General features: G+C 45.5%; 1 protein-coding gene across 3 annotated transcripts in view; it reads right to left on the bottom strand.

The window, feature by feature from the left end:
- The window catches only part of LOC121551431 (septin-9), a 118962-nt gene that overhangs the window by 69170 nt on the left and 27174 nt on the right, over positions 1–22618 (bottom strand). Inside the window, exon 1 of one of the 3 annotated variants that reach the window (XM_041864079.2) lies at positions 5996–6307. The exons of the other annotated variants lie outside the window; for them this stretch is intronic. Coding sequence (XP_041720013.1) covers positions 5996–6050 — 55 coding nt within the window. The 5' untranslated portion in view covers positions 6051–6307. Of the gene's footprint in view, positions 1–5995; positions 6308–22618 lie in introns of those variants that run through there. 3 annotated transcript variants of the gene reach the window in all.

Here is a 22618-nt window from a genome sequence, read left to right as displayed (position 1 = left end):
CCTTTCACAACTCTTTGCAACGTCAAACAAAAATGAGTGTTTCTTATTTGGTGCCTAACAAACACTGTCCAGACTAGATCAGAACACCACTGAATCCCTGTTTTCCACATCACATCCCATCAAGTCACCAAGCTTCTAAACGATATCACATGATATTTTTGATATGGTCTCTCCTCTAATGTAGTATGGTCGATGAAGCTGAAGATGAGCTACACGTCCTCTGTGTGTTCATTAACATCTCTGGATGGATAGAGGCACCCACCGCGTGATCAGCTGATTGTCAGCCAGAAGGGACAGAGTACAGTTAAAAGTCCTCATGACCAATGTGCTCCTCACAGTTTATTACAAATATTGTGGCAAATTCGGTTGGTCTGAATGATCAATAGATGTTGCACTACATGCAGATTCTGATCTGTGATTGGCCAACTGTGCCCTTTTACAGCTGAGAGTGTCAGAGAACACAATGGTGTGTGACCTTTGACCCTCAACAAAGTGGACAGGTCGGTGCGTGTGAGAACTCCTACTCTCAGCACAGGTCAGTACTAATCCTGATATCTGTTGAATTCACACAGGTTCCAGTGAAATAAGGCCAATATTTTCTATGAGACTCATACAAATAATAGAGAGGAAAAGAAGGTCATCGTCCAACGTGAGATGAGGTGCAACACAAAAATTGTACGAGCATGAGTGAGAGTTGCACATATTCCTTCTCAATGCACACACATACAATGCCTTATAAGGGCTTTTATAATGCCATATGATACCCTCATAGAAAGTGTTACCTGCCAAACCGTCCTCATCAAGGCTACGTCACATCCCTCTCCAAAAGGTGTCCATTACAGTGGTCAAACACACTCTCCAACTCGAGCAGGAAAAGTTCATATTAGCTCAAAGAAAAGGAAGTCTTTCATTGCTTTGTCGTATGTTGAGGGCTGGTGATAACTCAAAGGGCATTGGCTTGGCTTGGCTGGGCGTGCGTGTGTGTGTGTTCTGTGCTCTGTGTGTGTGTGTGTGTGCATGTCTACGTGCATTGGTGCCTGTGTGTGTGTGTATGTGCGCAGGGTATAAGTTACACTCCACGTGTTCTACAGGGAGAATAACAAAGAGCGGTAGCTGGAAACATACAAAGGCCTGCTATGTTCTCCCTGCCTGGGACTGACCCCAGCAGTAGGTTCCAGTAGCCTCCAGCTCCACACACATACACAGCATGGCGGCAGAGGCAGGAAACCTGTGTTAGTCGGTGAGAGGTGCATTGATAGGGCAGATAAGGATGGAGACGGCTGGTTGGCCTATCAGCTCCTGGCAGGGGACACTTCCTGTGCTGTCCTCCAATGGGGTTCTCTGATAGAGTGGGGTCAGGGAAGCTAATGTGCAGAACATTGACAGATTGGCACAAAATTGAATATTTATTGTAAGTGGGGAAACCAAAGTATTTCAGTGTGCTTGCTTTGTAATGCATTTGAGTGTGCAGGTCAGATTCGTAATGTCAGATGAAATGCCTTGGGAAGCAGTTGAAAAAATCTATTGCGCAATCAATCACGTTAACAATACATTTTCAATACATTATCAATGCGTTTGTACTGGACATGACTGGTCATCCCATTAATGTGAATCATCATAGAGCACAACCGTTTAATTCCACTTCATTTTGTGTACTGAAAAGCTGTCTGATTAGACAGTCCCCCAGTCTCAGACACCGTTCCTTTCTCCCTGATGAAACCCACCCAGAATGTCTCCAGTTCTGTAGCTCCCATACATTCTTAGAATCCCCTCTATATATGGTATATTCAGAAGGCATGTTTTTGGTTATATGGTGCACTAACCAATTGAGGGGTATTCAGGAAAAAACAACCACAGCTAAATGACAGTTTTCTATAGCATGTGAAAGACTTGGGGTGCGTCCCAATTGGCACCCTATTCCCTATGGGCCCCGGTCAAAAGTAGTTCACTATATAGGGAATAGGAGGATGCCATATGGGATGCAACCTTGAATCTCTACCATGACCTCTGGTCTAATTTCTGCTCTGCGTGTCAGAAACTGAGCCTATAAAAATAGGTGTGTCCCCTTCATTTAGTTGTCATGGTAGAATTGGATTGTACTGCAGGCTGAGGGAAGATACTTCCTGAGGGGAGGGGATAGCCCAAAGCACAAGAACTGACTGTCATATGATGACATAAAGTAACCACTTGTGTTATTCATACCAACCATTAGTGTAACACAAAATAAGTACTTAAAGAATGATCTAAGATCAGATTGCCTTACCTCCAATTCTAACCTGAACCATTAAGGGAGATACAAGTATATCTGACCCTCAATCAGTGGTTAGAGGCAACTTCTACTACATTGGCAGTGAGGAGAGGGTTAAAGCTGAGAGCAGGGCAGGCCCTGAAGCTCCTCTCCTCCTCTGTAAAGAGAAGAGAGGTCAGGCTGTGTGTGGATATCCACTCCTCCTCTGTCTACCCAAACAATTTCATCCACCACAGAAATCTGCTCTCTCTCGCTCTCTCTCTGGAATTTCCTCTCACTGCCTAAACGCCCTCAGAATGTAAAAGACAGAAAGAGAGAGATATAGTGTGTGTGTGTGTGTGTGTGTGTGTGTGTCTGTGTGAAAGAGAGAGACAGAGAGACAAATACTATGTCCAGGCCTGAACTGAATGGGAACTACTTCACTCCACGGCTCTGTAGCAGTGGGACCTTGCCTGACCACTCACCCTCAATTTAATTCCTCTGCTCTATTGATTACATTTACATTTACATTTTAGTCATTTAGCAGACGCTCTTATCCAGAGCGACTTACAGTTAGTGAATACATATTTTTTTATACTGGCCCCCCGTTGGAATTGAACCCACAACCCTGGCGTTGCAAATGCCATGCTCTATCAACTGAGCTACATCCCTGCCGGCCATTCCCTCCCCTACCCTGGTCGACGCTGGGCCAATTGTGCGCCGCCCATGAGTCTCCCGGTCGCAGCCGGCTGCGACAGAGCCTGGATTCGAACCAGGATCTCTAGTGGCACAGTTAGCACTGTGATGCAGTGCCTTAGACCACTGCGCCACTCAGGAGTATTACTATATACATTCAGTCTGAAACTGTCAGCCTAGTGGTTGTTTATGTGACTTCAAAATGAGGGGCGTTGTACAAAACAAATTAATCAGCGATTGGATCGTCTCTAACAAATCTAACCAATCAGAATATCAAAGTTAATAACGTCATCATGAAGGCCGGCTCTGGCCCAACCCCTCGGTTTCTGGGACCAATTAGAATGGTCAGAATGTGTTCGCATTCTAGAAATCATAGGGGAGGGAGGAAAATCCAGACTCATAGTGGAGAAGAAACGTCAGTTTTGCCGTAGCAATGTAGATGGGTAGCCAGGCAAAGTGGGACCTACATTACAGTTGCACTCTAGTTTGTTTACATAGACTATTCCTAAATCATTGCTTTTCTCCTGAGGTGGCACCCATCTTCAGCAGCAATTCTGCTGAAGATAAAGATCAATCTAAGAGCCCCTTTCCTAGAGCACAAACTCACATATTCAGACATTAAGTAGAATCAATTCTAATTCACAAGGCGATGGGATGGAGGCTGAGAAATAAAGTGAAACACTAGTAAATGCTATTTAGCAGACACTTTTATCCAAAGCGACTTACAGTCATGTATGCAAACATATTTTTATGGGTGGCCACAGCGGAAATCCAACCCACGACCCTTGATATTGCATGTGCAATGCTCTACCAACAGAGCCACACAGGACCGCTTTTATCAAACAAAGCAGGACACACTAGTATGAGTTGAGAACAGTGGAAGGCCCCAGTGGCCTGGTCAGTAGACCCAGGGTTGTGTCAGGATGAGGTTATCTCCAGGCTGTGGGAGCCCCCTGCCCTCTGAGCCTCCTACTCGTACAGCATCAGATAGAACTGGGCTCGCCAAACCCTGTTCCTGGAGAGTTACCGTCCTTTAGGTTTTCACTCCAACCCTAATCTAGCACACCTGATTCTAATAATTAGCTGGTTGATAAACTGAACCAGGTTAGTTACAACTGGGGTTGGAGCGAACACCTACAGGAGGATAGCGCTCTAGGAACAGGATTGGAGACCCCTGAGATGAGACTGTATGGAAGAGTGACACATTTAACCTCATACAGTAGTGACAGTCAGAGACACCTCTCTTTCTATCTCTACTTTGTGTTTATCACATAACACACATTGGAGAGTGACGCACACATACATATACACATGCATGCACGCACGAATGGTCACGCACACACACACACACACACACACACACAGAGATGTTCCACATAATTGAGTTGTGACACAAAACATTGGCACACAGTATGTATTCAACATTCCCAAACCAGGGTCATCCCACACTACTGGGAATGAAAACAGACAGTAGCCCATTAGCTTTGACAACAACCGAAAAAATGTTGTTTTTAACACAGTCTTATACAAGCACTTTGACAGCATTCCAGTCAGCATCTGACAGTTTTTCTTAACTTTCTTCATAATTTCTTCTCCTCTTCCTTTATTCCTTTCCTTAGTCTCAACTGTTCAGTCTTTCTTCAGAAATGGAAATCAGTATGCCACTGGTTGTAGCAGGCAGTTACAGGGAGTGAGCAGTGAGCACATAGCACATACCACAAGCTACCTGGTGTTGACAGGGATCAGCTCTGGACAAGTGTGGATGCGTCCCTAATGGGCATGTGTTTGTGAAGGACGCAGGCAGACGAGGTGTCAGCCTGTCAGTAAAACCCACGGCTGGAGAGGTAAAGGGGATGGACGAGGCGCTGAGAGAGGAAGAGAGAGAGGAGAAGGAGGAGAGGAAGAGAGAGGAGAGGGAGGAGAGGAAGAGAGAGGAGAAGGAGGAGAGGAAGAGAGAGAGGAGAAGGAGGAGAGGAAGAGAGAGGAGAAGGAGGAGAGGAAGAGAGAGGAGAAGGAGGAGAGGAAGAGAGGGAGGAGAAGGAGGAGAGGAAGAGAGAGGAGAAGGAGGAGAGGAAGAGAGAGAGGAGAAGGAGGAGAGGAAGAGAGAGAGGAGAAGGAGGAGAGGAAGAGAGAGGGGAGAAGGAGGAGAGGAAGAGAGGGGAGAAGGAGGAGAGGAAGAGAGAGGAGAAGGAGGAGAGGAAGAGAGAGAGGAGAAGGAGGAGAGGAAGAGAGGGGTGACAGAGGGAATCTGTGCCAGGGGCAGGGAAATGAAAAGGGGAAGAAAGCCCCTAAAAAGGAGGGAGGGATGTAGGGAAAGAGAGAGGTGGAGAAGGGTGTGGTAGGATGGGGGAGGGAGAAGAGAGCCAGGTGTTACCCTCACAGCTGTGGTCAGTTGCTGAGTTTCTTTTAAAGGGATCTCTCTCTTTCCCTCTCCCTCTCTCTTACTAGGGGTGGAGGGAGGTTTCACTGGGGGTACTGTTGTGTATCCCCTGTAAGAAATGTGCTCTATAAATAGTTTGATTTGATTTGTGTTTTTGTAGTGAGGATGTCTCAATAAAGAGCAGCAAAAGTCAAGTCTCTCTCTCTCTCTCTCTCTCTCTCTCTCTCTCTCTCTCTCTCTCTCTCTCCTCGCTCTCCTCTCTCTCCTCTCTCTCTCGCTCTCTGAGTTTCCCTGCCGGTTGTCCAGTGCCTTTAGAGAGCCTTATAAAGAGCTGCTAAATCAATAGCACACACCATATGCCCACATGACCTCGATGGCTGACACACACGTAGCTCACAGCAGCCAGAGAGAGAGAGAGAGAGAGAGCAAGAGAGAGAGAGAATAGTTGACCTGAAGAAGCAGTTGAAAAGTTGAAAAGGCAGCATTCCAAATGTAATGTTCTATTTCAATACCCACATTCAACATATAGATATCTCAATTATTCATACTCTCTATTTAAATAATAATAATAATACAAAGTTTGGATATGATGTGTCCTCATGGCAGGACTGAAGATGTTCCCTAAAGAGCAGTAAAGGAAAGACAGAAAAACAGAAAAAGAGGAGACGAAGAGACCAAAAGAGAAGACTAACCTTCAAAGTCTGATAGGATTCCTTCCAAGTGAGCATTGACAGTGGAATCAGACATTTTGTGGTTGAATCTGAGGGAGCAGGAATCCCTTATTCCCAAGCAAGGCAAAGTCTCCTAGACGCAGTCTCCCGCTTTAAACAAATCCCAAATTAGGAGCCCATGCGGGGGGAGGGGGGGTACAGGCAGAGGTAGCAGATCACTGATCCAAGATTCCCTATTTTAAAGCACCAACTTATTTTTCCTCCCTCTCTTCTCGTCCTCCTCCTCCCTCCTCCACTTTAAGAGCTGCTGTTGTTGCTGCAGAGTTTGGAATGAGAGAGCGATGACAACCCCCCACCCCCTCTCTCTCACTCTCTCCAGTTCTCTCTCTCACTCTCTCCAGTTCTCTCTCGCACTCTCTTTCTTTCTCCTTCCTTCCTTCCTTCCTTCCTTCCTTCCTTCCTTCCTTCCTTCCTTCCTTCCTTCCTTCCTTCCTTCCTTCCTTCCTTCCTTCCTTCCTCCCTCCTCCCTCCCTCCCTCCCTCCCTTCCCTCCCTCCCTCCCTCCCTTCCTTCCTTCCTCCCTCCCTCCCTCCCTCCCTCCCTCCCTCCCTCCCTCCCTCCCTCCTTCTCTTTCCCTCTCTCTTGCTTTTCTTCCAGTGGTCTCTGCCTGTTATTCAAGTTAGTGAAGATGTATCACACCCACTCTTCATACAGACGCACGCTCACACACATTAGAAAACATGCACATACACTCAGTCACAGACCCATGAGCAAAGCTGATTACACACACTTGTGCACATACTCATGGGTAGACTCCCTTATTTTATCTTCCACAAGTATACAGTAACTGTAAATATACACTAACTGTAAATATACACAACTTTGAAGCAAGGTACAGTTAGTTCACTGATTCTCTGTACGCAATGCTGTGAGGAAAATAAAAACAGTTGATGGGAAAATACAGTGCCTTCAGAAAGTATTCACACCCCTTAACTTTCCACATTTTGTTGTGTTACAAAGTGGGATTAAAATGGATTTAATTGTGATTTTTTTTGTCAACGATCTACACAAAATACTCTGTAATGTCAAAGTGGATGAAAAATTCTAACATTTGTAAAAGATGTATGAAAAATAAAACACTAATATATCTTGATTAGATGCTGTAAGTATTCAACCCCCTGAGTCAATACATGTTAGAATCACATTTGGCAGCGATTACAGCTGTGAGTCTTACTGGGTAAGTCTCTAAGAGCTTTCTACACCTGGATTGTGCAACATTTGCCCATTATTCTTTTCAAAATTCTTCAAGCTCTGTCAAATAGGTTGTTGATCATTGCTAGTAAACCATTTTCAGGTCTTGCTATATATTTTAAAACATATTTAAGTCAAAAGTGTAACTCGGCCACTCAAAAACATTCCCTGTCTTCTTGGTAAGCAACTCCAGTGTAAAGTAAATTTGGCCTTGTGTTTTAGGTTATTGTCCTGCTGAAAGGTGAATTAATCTCCCAGTGTCTGTTGGAAAGCAGTCTGAACCAGGTTTTCCTCTAGGATTTTGCCTGCGCTTAGCTCCATTCCATTTATTTTTTATCCTGAAAAACTCCCCAGTCCTTAACGATTACAAGCATACCCATAACATGATGCAGCCACCACTATGCATGAAAATATGGAGAATGGTACTCAGTAATGTGTTGTATTGGATAACACATAACACTTTGTATTCAGGACAAAAAGTTAATTGCTTTGCCACATTTTTTGCAGTATTACTTTAGTGCCAAAGGGATATTCAATGCCTGCTTTTTTTACCCATCTACCAATAGGTGCCCTTCTTTGCGATGCACTGGAAAACCTCCCTGGTCTTTATGGTTGAATCTGTGTTTGAAATTCACTACTCGACTGAGGGACCTTACAGATAATTGTATGTGTGCGGTACAGAGAAGGGGTAGTCATTCAAAAATCATGTTAAACATTGCACAAAGAGTGAGTCAACATATTATGTGACTTGTTAAGCACATTTTTACTCCTGAACTTATTTAGGTTTGCCATAACAAAGGGGTCGAATACTTATTGACTCAAGACATCTCAGCTTTACATTTGTTATTAATAAAAATAAAAAAAAGTAAAACATAATTCCACTTTGACATTATGGGGTATTGTGTGTAGGCCAGTGACAACAAATCTCAATTTAATCCATTTTTAATTCAGGCTGTAACAACAAACAACAAAATGCGGAAAAAGTCAAGGGGTGTGAATACTTTCTGAAGGCACTGTAAATAGAGTGTAGGGGACAGACTGACCAGGACTAATATGGAGAGACTGACCAGGACTACTATGGTCAAGCTTGTTCCAGCACTACTATGGTCAAGCTTGTTCCAGCACTACTATGGTGAAGCCTGTTCCAGCACTACTAATGTCAAGCCTGTTCCAGCACTGCTATGGTCAAGTCTGTTCCAGCACTACTATGGTCAAGTCTGTTCCAGCACTGCTATGGTCAAGTCTGTTCCAGCACTACTATGGTCAAGTCTGTTCCAGCACTGCTATGGTCAAGTCTGTTCCAGCACTACTATGGTCAAGCTTGTTCCAGCACTACTATGGTCAAGTCTGTTCCAGCACTACTATGGTCAAGCTTGTTCCAGCACTACTATGGTGAAGCCTGTTCCAGCACTACTAATGTCAAGCCTGTTCCAGCACTGCTATGGTCAAGTCTGTTCCAGCACTACTATGGTCAAGTCTGTTCCAGCACTGCTATGGTCAAGTCTGTTCCAGCACTACTATGGTCAAGTCTGTTCCAGCACTACTATGGTCAAGTCTGTTCCAGCACTACTATGGTCAAGTCTGTTCCAGCACTACTTTGGTCAAGTCTGTTCCAGCACTACTATGGTCAAGCCTGTTCCAGCACTACTATGGTCAAGCCTGTTCCAGCACTACTATGGTCAAGTCTGTTCCAGCACTACTATGGTCAAGTCTGTTCCAGCACTGCTATGGTCAAGCCTGTTCCAGCACTACTATGGTCAAGCCTGTTCCAGCACTACTATGGTCAAGCCTGTTCCAGCACTACTATGGTCAAGTCTGTTCCAGCACTACTATGGTCAAGTCTGTTCCAGCACTGCTATGGTCAAGTCTGTTCCAGCACTACTATGGTCAAGTCTGTTCCAGCACTACTATGGTCAAGTCTGTTCCAGCACTACTATGGTCAAGTCTGTTCCAGCACTACTATGGTCAAGCCTGTTCCAGCACTACTATGGTCAAGTCTGTTCCAGCACTGCTATGGTCAAGTCTGTTCCAGCACTACTATGGTCAAGTCTGTTCCAGCACTGCTATGGTCAAGCCTGTTCCAGCACTACTTTGGTCAAGTCTGTTCCAGCACTACTATGGTCAAGCCTGTTCCAGCACTACTATGGTCAAGCCTGTTCCAGCACTACTATGGTCAAGTCTGTTCCAGCACTACTATGGTCAAGTCTGTTCCAGCACTGCTATGGTCAAGCCTGTTCCAGCACTACTATGGTCAAGCCTGTTCCAGCACTACTATGGTCAAGCCTGTTCCAGCACTACTATGGTCAAGCCTGTTCCAGCACTACTATGGTCAAGTCTGTTCCAGCACTGCTATGGTCAAGTCTGTTCCAGCACTACTATGGTCAAGTCTGTTCCAGCACTACTATGGTCAAGTCTGTTCCAGCACTACTATGGTCAAGCCTGTTCCAGCACTACTATGGTCAAGTCTGTTCCAGCACTGCTATGGTCAAGTCTGTTCCAGCACTACTATGGTCAAGTCTGTTCCAGCACTGCTATGGTCAAGCCTGTTCCAGCACTACTATGGTCAAGTCTGTTCCAGCACTACTATGGTCAAGTCTGTTCAGGCACTACTATGGTCAAGTCTGTTCCAGCACTACTATGGTCAAGTCTGTTCCAGCACTACTATGGTCAAGCCTGTTCCAGCACTACTATGGTCAAGTCTGTTCCAGCACTGCTATGGTCAAGTCTGTTCCAGCACTACTATGGTCAAGTCTGTTCCAGCACTACTATGGTCAAGTCTGTTCCAGCACTACTATGGTCAAGTCTGTTCCAGCACTACTATGGTCAAGTCTGTTCCAGCACTACTATGGTCAAGTCTGTTCCAGCACTACTATGGTCAAGTCTGTTCCAGCACTACTATGGTCAAGTCTGTTCCAGCACTACTATGGGCAGTGGGAGAGATGTTCAGGTATGTCTGGGGACAGACATCAATAAATAAGTAGGGTAATGACTTAATGACCATGTGAACGTCCCTCTGTGTGTGTGTGTGTGTGTGTGTGTGTGTGTGTGTGTGTGTGTGTGTGTGTGTGTGTGTGTGTGTGTGTGTGTGTGTGCATGTGCGTGTAAAGATAGGAAGATAGAAGCTACCGCTAAAACTTTACAGTTAAGCTATTTTGCAACCTTTTTTTAAAATAGAAAAATAAACATTTAAATAAACCTAATTATAATATAATACATAATACATATTGCAAATATACCTTAGTATGCTACTGACAGAATGTGCAATATGTATTATGTATGTGGCTATATGAGAAGTGTACAATGTTTATGACAGGGATGCAATGTACGCATTATGGTGAGTGTGTAATGACCAGTGTCTATTTTGTATACAGCAGTACCGTGTGTCTGAGACAATGTTCCCCTCGGGGACATTAAAGTTAATCCTATCCCATCCTATCCTAATGAATATGTCAGTTACTTCCTGTTGCATTCATTGTTCTGGATTAGTAACATCCTGAGTGGGTACGACCTCAGCATTCAAAAACCTCTTCTTTCTATATGTACAACCTGTTTCCAATGAAAAGAGATGATGTTGAATTTAACAAGGACAATCTTGTCTAGCAGTAAGACTAAGACTCCATCCTAGCTGGAGGGGTGCTCTCCTCTTATCTACCAACATAGATAGGGCTCTAACTCCTCTAGCCCCACAGTGAAATAGGGTGCAGGCCAGGCAGCAGGCTGTTAGCCAACCTGCCAGCTTAGTGGAGTCTGCCAATAGCACAGTCAGTGTAGTCAGCTCAGCCATACCCATTGAGACTGTGTCTGTGCCTCGACCTAGGTTGGGCAAAACTAAACATGGCGGTGTTCACCCTAGCAATCTTATTAGGATAAAGACCTCCTCCATTCCTGCCATTATTGAAAGAGATCGTGATACCTCACATCTCAAAATAGGGTTACTTAATGTTAGATCCCTCACTTCAAAGGCAGTCATAGTCAATGAACTAATCACTGATCATAATCTCGATGTGATTGGCCTGACTGAAACATGGCTTAAGCCTGATGAATTTGCTGTGTTAAATGAGGCCTCACCTCCTGGTTACACTAGTGACCATATTCCCCGTGCATCCCGCAAAGGCGGAGGTGTTGCTAACATTTACGATAGCAAATTTCAATTTACAAAAAAAAATGGCGTTTTCATCTTTTGAGCTTCTAGTCATGAAATCTATGCAGCCTACTCAATCACTTTTTATAGCTACTGTTTACAGGCCTCCTGGGCCATATACAGCGTTCCTCTCTGAGTTTCCTGAATTCCTATCAGACCTTGTAGTCATAGCAGATCATATTCTAATTTTTGGTGATTTTAATATTCACATGGAGAAGTCCACAGACCCACTCCAAAAGTCTTTCGGAGCCATTATCGACTCAGTGGGTTTTGTCCAACATGTCTCTGGACCTACTCACTGCCACAGTCATACTCTGGACCTAGTTTTGTCCCATGGAATAAATGTTGTAGATCTTAATGTTTTTCCACAAAATCCTGGACTATCGGACCACCATTTTATTACATTTGCAATCGCAACAAATAATCTGCTCAGACCCCAACCAAGGAGCATCAAAAGTCGTGCTATAAATTCTCAAACAACACAAAAATTCATTGATGCCCTTCCAGACTCCTTCTGCCTACCCAAGGACGTCAGAGGACAAAAATCAGTTAACCACTTAACTGAGGAACTCAATTTAACCTTGCGCAATACCCTAGATGCAGTTGCACCCTAAAAACGAAAAACATTTGTCATAAGAAACTAGCTCCCTGGTATACAGAAAATACCCGAGCTTTGAAGCAAGCTTCCAGGAAATTGGAACGGAAATGGCGCCACACCAAACTGGAAGTCTTCCGACTAGCTTGGAAAGACAGTACCGTGCAGTACCGAAGAGCCCTCACTGCTGCTCGATCATCCTACTTTTCCAACTTAATTGAGGAAAATAAGAACAATCCAAAATTTCTTTTTGATACTGTTGCAAAGCTAACTAAAAAGCAGCATTCCCCAAGAGAGGATGGCTTTCACTTCAGCAGTGATAAATTCATGAACTTCTTTGAGGAAAAGATCATGACCATTAGAAAGCAAATTACGGACTCCTCTTTGAATCTGCGTATTCCTCCAGGGCTTAGCTGTCCTGGATCTGCACAGACTCTGCGAGGGCCTGGGATCGGGAGAGACACTTAAGTGTTTTAGTACTATATCTCTTGACACAATGATGAAAATAATCATGGCCTCTAAACCTTCAAGCTGCATACTGGATCCTATTCCTACTAAACTGCTGAAGGAGCTGCTTCCTGTGCTTGGCCCTCCTATGTTGAACATAATAAACAGCTCTCTATCCACCGGATGTGTACCAAACTCACTAAAAGTGGCAGTGATAAAGCCTCTCTTGAAAAAGCCAAACCTTGACCCGGAAAATATAAAAAACTATCGGCCTATATCGAATCTTCCATTCCTCTCAAAAATTTTAGAAAAAGCTGTTGCGCAGCAACTCACTGCCTTTCTGAAGACAAACAATGTATACGAAATGCTTCAGTCTGGTTTTAGACCCCATCATAGCACTGAGACTGCACTTGTGAAGGTGGTAAATGACCTTTTAATGGCGTCAGACCGAGGCTCTGCATCTGTCCTCGTGCTACTAGACCTTAGTGCTGCCTTTGACACCATCGATCACCACATTCTTTTGGAGAGACTGGAAACCCAAATTGGTCTACACGGACAAGTTCTGGCCTGGTTTAGATCCTACCTGTCGGAAAGATATCAGTTTGTCTCTGTGAATGGTCTGTCCTCCGACAAATCAACTGTACATTTCGGTGTTCCTCAAGGTTCCGTTTTAGGACCACTATTGTTTTCACTATATATTTTACCTCTTGGGGATGTTATTCGAAAACATAATGTTAACTTTCACTGCTATGCGGATGACACACAGCTGTACATTTCAATGAAACATGGTGAAGCCCCAAAATTGCCCTCGCTAGAAGCCTGTGTTTCAGACATAAGGAAGTGGATGGCTGAAAACTTTTTACTTTTAAACTCGGACAAAACAGAGATGCTTGTTCTAGGTCCCAAGAAACAAAGAGATCTTCTGTTAAATCTGACAATTCATCTAGATGGTTGTAAAGTCGTCTCAAATAAAACTGTGAAGGACCTCGGTGTTACTCTTGACCCTGATCTCTCTTTTGACGAACATATCAAGACTGTTTCAAGGACAGCTTTTTTCCATCTACGTAACATTGCAAAAATCAGAAATTTTCTGTCCAAAAATGATGCAGAAAAATTTATCCATGCATTTGTTACTTCTAGGTTAGACTACTGCAATGCTCTATTTTCCGGCTACCCGGATAAAGCACTAAATAAACTTCAGTTAGTGCTAAATACGGCTGCTAGAATCCTGACTAGAACCAAGAAATTTGATCATATTACTCCAGTGCTAGCTTCCCTACACTGGCTTCCTGTTAAGGCAAGGGCTGATTTCAAGGTTTTACTGTTAACCTATAAAGCGTTACATGGGCTTGCTCCTACCTATCTTTCCGAGTTGGTCCTGCCGTACATACCAATACGTACGCTACGGTCACAAGACGCAGGCCTCCTAATTGTCCCTAGAATTTCTAAGCAAACAGCGGGAGGCAGGGCTTTCTCCTATAGATCTCCATTTTTATGGAACAGTCTGCCTACCCATGTGAGAGACGCAGACTCGGTCTCAACCTTTAAGTCTTTACTGAAGACTTATCTCTTCAGTAGGTCATATGATTGAGTGTAGTCTGGCCCAGGAGTGTGAAGGTGAACGGAAAGGCTGGAGCAACGAACAGCCCTTGCTGTCTCTGCCGGGCCGGTTCCCCTCTCCACTGGGGTTCTCTGCCTCTAACCCTGTTGCAGGGGCTGAGTCACTGGCTTGCTGGTGCTCTTTCATGCCGTCCCTGGGAGGGGTGCGTCACTTGAGTGGGTTGAGTTACTGACGTGATCTTCCTGTCTGGGTTGGCGCCCCCCCTTGGTTTGTGCTGTGGTGGAGACCTCTGTGGGCTATACTCGGCCTTGTCTCAGGATTGTAAGTTGGTGGTTGGGGATATCCCTCTAGTGGTGCGGGGGCTGTGCTTTGGCGGAGTGGGTGGGGTTATATCCTTCCTGTTTGGCCCTGTCCGGGGTTTCTTCGGATGGGGCCACAGTGTCTCCGGACCGCTCCTGTCTCAGCCTCCAGTATTTATGCTGCAGTAGTTTATGTGTCGGGGGGCTGGGGTTAGTTGGTTATACCTGGAGTACTTCTCCTGTCTTATCCAGTGTCCTGTGTGAATTTAAGTATGCTCTCTCTAATTCTCTCGTTCTCTCTTTCTCTCTGAGAACCTGAGCCCTAGGACCATACGTCAGGACTACCGGGCATGATGACACCTTGCTGTCCCCAGTCCGCCTGGCCTTGCTGCTATTCCAGTTTCAACTGTTCTGCCTGCGGCTACGAAACCCCTACCTGTCCCAGACCTGCTGTTTTCAACTCTTTAATGATCGGCTATGAAAAGCCAACTGAGAGACCTGAGCCCTAGGACCATACGTCGGGACTACCGGCCGTGGTGACTCCTTGCTGTCCCCAGTCCGCCTGGCCTTGCTGCTATTCCAGTTTCAACTGTTCTGCCTGCGGTTATGGAACCCCTACCTGTCCCAGACCTGCTGTTTTCAACTCTTAATGATCGGCTATGAAAAGCCAACTGAGATTTATTCCTGATTATTATTTGACCATGCTTGTCACTTATGAACATTTTTGAACATCTTGGCATGGTTCTGTTATAATCTCCACCCGGCACAGCCAGAAGAGGACTGGCCACCCCTCATAGCCTGGTTCCTCTCTAGGTTTCTTCCTAGGCTTTCGCCTTTCTAGGGAGTTTTTCCTAGCCACCGTGCTTCTACACCTGCATTACTAGCTGTTTGGGGTTTTAGGCTGGGTTTCTGTACAGCACTTCGAGATATTAGCTGATGTAAGAAGGGCTATATAAAATAAAATTGAAAAATTGATATTTAAGAATAGGAGTATGGCTCCATATCTCTGAGTGTGTTGTCTTCTCAGTGAAAATCTGTCAACACCACTAAACGTTGTAGTTAATGGAACTTAAATTAATGCCAAGTGTCTCAAAGTTACAACAGCAGCATTCCTCCAGCAGAGATACACACACACACACACACACACACACACACACACACACACACACAGTTCTATCGGTAATGAGACACGTCCTCCACCAGATGTCAGTGTTGTTTCTATAAAATAAGGGCAGTTGTACAAAGGCTCAGTCACCGTGATCACTGACAGTGACAGAAGTTGTGGCCCAGTAGTGTTATGTGTAACTAGATAACCATGGAGACATGTGGAGAATCCCTCTCCAGACCTTCTGGCCGTGACACACCCTCCTCCGCCACATGTGTCTCACATTCCCTGGCATACACACACACACACACACACACACACACACACACACACACACACACACACACACACACCCACCACCACCACCACAACACCAAACACATGCTCCAAGCCAACCATGGGGCTGGAACATACCCACTCCTGTTCCCATCCCCTGCAGGCAGCAGCTGACAGAGAGGGCTGTCTTTACTAACAGGATGATATGGATCACATATCTATCATGGTTGTTGTACTGCCAGAAACATAACCACACACATAAACAGCACACACATACAGCAAACCATATGGGATTTAAAGGAGAAATCATTTGGGTTGTTTTGTGTCCTATACAGGTCATGACAGTACCATATACCATTGAATCCTCTTACAGTCATGCATGCAAACATTTTTAATATGGGTGCCCCCCGGCGGGAATGAAACCCACGACCCCTGGCCTTGCAAGCACCATACACTACCAACTACGCCAAACAGGAGTGCAACAGAAAAGTCTGTATAGTCTGGCACTGGTCCCTCGGGTCATTAAGGGCCAGCACAGATACTGTACCTTCTCACTGAACCACTGGATTACATTACCCTCTCAGGTGGCTCTCTGTACCAGGGGGTACTGACCTGACCATGACCTGACCATCCCACCCCAACCCTCCCTCTAACCCACTGACCTGACCATCCCACCCCAACCCTCCCTCTAACCCACTGACCTGACCATCCCACCCCAACAGTGCCTCTAACCCACTGACCTGACCATCCCAACACTCCCTCTAACCCACTGACCTGACCATCCCAACACTCCCTCTAACCCACTGACCTGACCATCCCAACACTCCCTCTAACCCACTGACCTGACCATCCCACCCCAACCCTCCCTCTAACCCACTGACCTGACCATCCCACCCCAACCCTCCCTCTAACCCACTGACCTGACCATCCCAACACTCCATCTAACCCACTGACCTGACCATGACCTGACCATCCCACCCCAACCCTCCCTCTAACCCACTGACCTGACCATCCCACCCCAACCCTCACTCTAACCCACTGACCTGACCATCCCAACACTCCCTCTAACCCACTGACCTGACCATCCCAACCCTCCCTCTAACCCACTGACCTGACCATCCCAACCCTCCCTCTAACCCACTGACCTGACCATCCCAACCCTCCCTCTAACCCACTGACCTGACCATCCCAACCCTCCCTCTAACCCACTGACCTGACCATCCCACCCCAACCCTCACTCTAACCCAAAGGGTGAGGCGAGGTCGTTCCTAAGTACTGATTTTAAGTCAGTTTTGCTTCAATATGTACCTGATGTTTGGTGACACATTGAAGGTACAGTGAGCTGATCCTAGAACAGAAAAGATTAGTAAAAGACCACTTTGATCCCGAGGCTTGGAAAATGGTAAAAGGGAGTGTACTGTACAGTGCATTCGGAAAGTATTCAGACCCCTTTCCTTTTTCCACATTTTGTTATGTTACAGCCTTATTCTGAAATCGAATAAAATAAAATAAAATCCTAATCAATCTACACACAATACCCCATAATGACAAAGCGAAAACAGGTTTTTAGCCATTTTTGCAAATTTATAAAAAATAAAAAACAGAAATATCTTATTTACATAAGTATTCAGATCCTTTGCTATGAGACTCGAAATTGAGCTCAGCTGCATTTTGTTTCCATTGATCATCCTTGAGAAGTTTCTACAACTTGATTGGAGTCCACTTGTGGTAAATTCAATTGATTGGACATGATTTGGAAAGGCACACACCTGTCTATATAAGGTCCCAGTTGACAGTGCATGTCAGAGTAAAAACCAAGCCATGAGGTCGAAGGAATTGTCCGTAGAGCTCTGAGACAAGATTGTGGGGAAGGGTACCAAAACATTTCTGCAGCATTGAAGGTCCCCAAGAACACAGTGGCCTCCATCATTCTTAAATGGAAGAAGTTTGGAACCACCAAGACTCTTCCTAGACCTGGCCACCTGGCCAAACTGAGCAATCGGGGGAGAAGGACCTTGGTCAGGGAGGTGACCAAGACCCCGATGGTCACTCTGACAGAGCTCTAGAGTTCCTCTGTGGAGATGGCAGAACCTTCCAGAAGGACAACCATCTCTGCAGCACTCCACCAATGAGGCCAGACAGAAGCCACTCCTCAGTAAAAGGCACATGACAGCACACTTGGAGTTTGCCAAAAGGCACCTAAAGGACACTCAGACCATGAGAAACAAGATTCTCTGGTCTGATGAAACCAAGATTGAACTCTTTGGCCTGAATGCCAAGTGTCACGTCTGGAGGAAACCTGGCACCATCCCTACGGTGAAGCATGGTGGTGGCAGCATCATGCTGTGGGGATGTTTTTCAGCGGCAGGGACTGGGAGACTAGTCAGGATCGAGGGAAAGATGAACGGAGTAAAGTACAGAGAGATCCTTGATGAAAACATGCTCATTGTGTGTAAATTGATGAGGGAAAATAACAATTTAATACATTTTAGAATAAGGCTGTAACGTAACAAAATGTGGAAAAAGTGTCAAGGTGTCTGAATACTTTCTGAATGCACTGTATATAAGGAGGATCACATGTTAGGGTGTCGGTGTTGTGTTTTACTCTGTACTGTAGAGTTTTATAGACAGCCAGTTGGTGTTAATGTTATAATGGTATAGACAGATGGCTGCTGCCTAGAATAAGCCAGACCCATGGGCACTGGGGCCCTGCCCTGTGATGGCAGAGGGAGGAGAAGAAGAGGAGGAGGAGAGGAGGAGGAGAGGAGGAGGAGGAAGAGGAGGAAGAGAGGAGGAGGAAGAGGAAGAGGAGGAGAGGGGAGGGGAGGAGGAAGATGAGGAGGAGAGGGGAAGAAAAGGAGAAGGAGAGAAGGAGGAGGAGGAAGCGGAGGAAGAGAGGAGGAGGAAGAGGAATAGAGGAGGGGAAGAATAGGAGAAGGAGAGGAGGAGGAGGAGGAAGCGGAGGAAGAGAGGAGGAGGAAGAGGAATAGAGGAGGGGAAGAAGAGGAGAAGGAGAGGGGAGGAGGAAGAGGAGGACAGAAGGAAAAATAGCACTTCTATAAACAGATTCCACACTGGCATGGCTGTTGCTAGGGCCTTGAGACTGGCTTGACAGGTTGATGACAGACACTCCCTCACCCTTCTCTCTCTCCCTCCATTTCCCTTGGAACCCTGGTGGTGCCGGTCTCACCCCTCTCCTGAGGCCATGCCCTGTCCCATTCCAGATGACAGTGTTCCTGGCAAATCCCCGGGAATCCATCTCAAGAATCTGGGACATATGTCTGTCTATAGGAAATGTTTAGAACAGTAACAAAAGTTAAGCCATACTGTTTCTCTCTCTCTCTCTCTCTCTCTCTCTCTCTCATTTTTTTTTCTGTTTTTATTTCCCCTTTGGTTGTGTGTCTACTGAAATTTCTTATTTCGTTCATCTTTTTGGCGGGATTAGGAAGTCAGCTTTCCCTCTCTCTCTCTCTCTCTCTCTCTCTCTCTCTCTCTCTCTCTCTCTCTCTCTCTCTCTCTCTCTCTCTCTCTCTCTCTCTCTCTCTCTCTCTCTTAATTAACAAAAAAACAGAGCAAACTAGAATGCTATTTGGCCCTAAACAGAGAGTACACAGTGGCAGAATACCTGACCACGAACAAGAAAAGGGCAACCAGTGAAGAACAAACACCATTGTAAATACAACCCATATTTATATTTATTTTCCCTTTTGTACTTTAACTATTTGCACATCGCTACAACACTGTATATATACATAATATGACATTTGAAATGTCTTTATTCTTTTGGAACTTGTGTGAGTGTAATATTTACTGTTCACTTTTTATTGCTTATTTCACTTTTGTTTATCCATTTCACTTGCTCTGGCAATGTAAACATATGTTTCCCATGCCAATAAAGCCCCTTGAATTGAATTGAATTTAAGAGAGAGAGAGAGAGAGAGAGAGAGAGAGAGAGAGGAAATCTCAAACATCATTTTGATAGGAAAAGGCTAGGGGTGAGAGTTCCTCCTGTAGTGAGCGTGTGAGTCGTAGCCCAGCATTACTATGACTAATGGCATCAGCAGCTTTTATAAACAGAACCAGACCAGTCTACTCCCTACAGTACAGAATAGGAACTTGATTATTGAGCTTATGTGTGTGAGTGTGTGTAATAGAGAGTAAACTAGGCCAATAGGGCACTGTAGAATGTACAGGACCTGATTCAGCCAGCCACATCCTGTGGGTTTAACATGACACATTCACTCACACACACACACACACACACACACACACACACACACACACACACACACACACACACACACACACACACACACACACACACAACACACACACACACACACACAAGCACATACAGCTGTCCTTAAGCAAATGCATAGCAAGAGGTTAGGGCTTTACAAAGAAAATCAAAAACACCTGTTGGAAAGAGGTGCCCTCATACACTGTACAGTCACACAGAGCCTTAGTAGCGGGTACTGGTATTACGTGTGTGTGTGTGTGGGTGTGTGTGTGTGTGTCTAGGCAGCCCCCTCACACATGGGGAATGACTCAGTAAATAGACAGAGCAGCTGTCCTCCATCAGGAATAGATATTTCTTTCTTTCTTTCTTTCTGTATCTCTTCCTTTTCCTCCTCCTCCATCTCTCTCTCGTCAATAATACTATCTTTATCATGCTAACAAACTAGCATTATAATCACAAACCCCAATCAGCTTCACATTGTTCTAGTCAGTCATGTCTTCATGGTAACCCAGCCAAAACACCAGGCACAGAGGAAGTATCTCTGACCACGGTTTCCTCCAATAACACGAGCCGAAATCTGCCTATGAGTTTAAGGCAGAGATACTGTAGAATAGACAGATACTCATCTACATTTTGACATTTACATTTTAGTCATTTAGCAGACGCTCTTATCCAGAGCGACTTACAGTTAGTGAATAATTTTTTTTTTTTATACTGGCCCCCCGTGGGAATTGAACCCACAACCCTGGCGTTGCAAACGCCATGCTCTATCAACTGAGCTACATCCCTGCCGGCCATTCCCTCCCCTACCCTGGACGAATTGTGCGCCACCCATGAGTCTCCCAGTCGCGGCCGGCTGCGACAGAGCCTGGATTCGAACCAGGATCTCTAGTGGCAGAGTTAGCACTGCGATGCAGTGCCTTAGACCACTGCGCCACTCAGGAGTCTACAGACCAGTGTGTCAGTCTGTCCCCTTTAAAAACTCCAGAGACCCCAGAGTTGACCCTACTACCACTCTGAGCTTCTCTCTTTATACACGATCCATCATCATTGAAAGAAATTGACAAAAGTCAGTGTAATGAAAAACAACAGTTTTACCACAGTTCCTCCACAGAGGAGAGTGCCTGAAACTCAACACCGCCACCTTGTGGTGATAAGCAATACTGCACTGGAAAATACAGTGCAGTTCAACCCGAGCTGCATGAATGTTATATATAAGCAGCAAACCAAAGAGCAAAATATCTCTAACATATTCCAAAATGTTATGCACTGCAACAACAGAGTTCATATTGTCGTGTGTTCTCTATGGATACTATAGCAAGATGATTTAGTAGCCTGTTTCTATCTATTGAGAGGGAGGCGACTGGGAGAGGTTTAGGGATGGCTGGAGGCTGGAGGCTGTTTACTAGAGGTTAGGGGATGGCTGGGAGCTGTTCACTAGAGTTTAGGGGAAGGCTGGGAGCTGTTCACTAAAGATTAGGGGATGGCTGGGAGCTGTTCACTAAAGATTAGGGGATGGCTGGGAGCTGTTCACTAGAGTTTAGGGGAAGGCTGGGAGCTGTTCACTAAAGATTAGGGGATGGCTGGGAGCTGTTCACTAGAGGTTAGGGGATGGCTGGGAGCTGTTCACTAGAGGTTAGGGGATGGCTGGGAGCTGTTCACTAGAGGTTAGGGGATGGCTGGGAGCTGTTCACTGGAGGTTAGGGGATGGCTGGGAGCTGTTCACTAGAGGTTAGGGGATGGCTGGGAGCTGTTCACTAGAGGTTTGGGGATGGCTGGGAGCTGTTCACTAGAGGTTAGGGGATGGCTGGGAGCTGTTCACTGGAGGTTAGGGGATGGCTGGGAGCTGTTCACTAGAGGTTAGGGGATGGCTGGGAGCTGTTCACTAGAGGTTTGGGGATGGCTGGGAGCTGTTCACTAGAGGTTAGGGGATGGCTGGGAGCTGTTCACTAGAGGTTAGGGGATGCTGGGAGGCTGTTCACTAGAGGTTAGGGGATGCTGAGAGGCTGTTCACTAGAGGTTAGGGGATGCTGGGAGGCTGTTCACTAGAGGTTAGGGGATGCTGGGAGGCTGTTCACTAGAGGTTAGGGGATGCTGGGAGGCTGTTCACTAGAGGTTAGGGGATGCTGGGAGGCTGTTCACTAAAGGTTAAGGGATGGCTGGGAGCTGTTCACTAGAGGTTAGGGGATGCTGGGAGGCTGTTCAATATGTTAGTCATGTGTCTTAGAAAGGTCTCTGTCAGGTCACTGTGTGAGTGTCACAGTTATTAACTGTTCATCAGCTGATATCATCATGCTGTATACAGCATCTAATGTACATTTCACTCTACAGTGACAGTTATCAGCTATTTGAGACTCCAAGTATGTGCTTTTCTCTTAGAAAAATGACAAGTCACTCCTACAAACAAAGGAAGCAAATGGTTAAAATTACACACATTAAAATAACTTGAAAGTGTGTCATATTTCACTGTATTAAAGCCAGACAATAAGTACATTCACACAAAGGTTTGATAAGTCATGTGAGATTGATGGTGCATGGTTGGGATCCCTGATGTGTGCGGTCAAAACACAATGTGACCCCTCAGAGGATGGTCAGATAGCATACACTGTGGTGCCAGTACACATCACATGATCACACACACACATAGGCGCATGCACACTCACACAAGCGCGTATACACAAACAGCATGCATGAACACACACAAAAACGCACACACACACACACACTCCT

Source organism: Coregonus clupeaformis, unplaced genomic scaffold (genome assembly GCF_020615455.1).
Source record: "Coregonus clupeaformis isolate EN_2021a unplaced genomic scaffold, ASM2061545v1 scaf0618, whole genome shotgun sequence".
Lineage (NCBI taxonomy): Eukaryota > Metazoa > Chordata > Actinopteri > Salmoniformes > Salmonidae > Coregonus > Coregonus clupeaformis.
The sequence above is the reverse complement of the archived record's forward strand: the minus strand, read 5'-3'. Positions and strand labels throughout refer to the sequence as shown.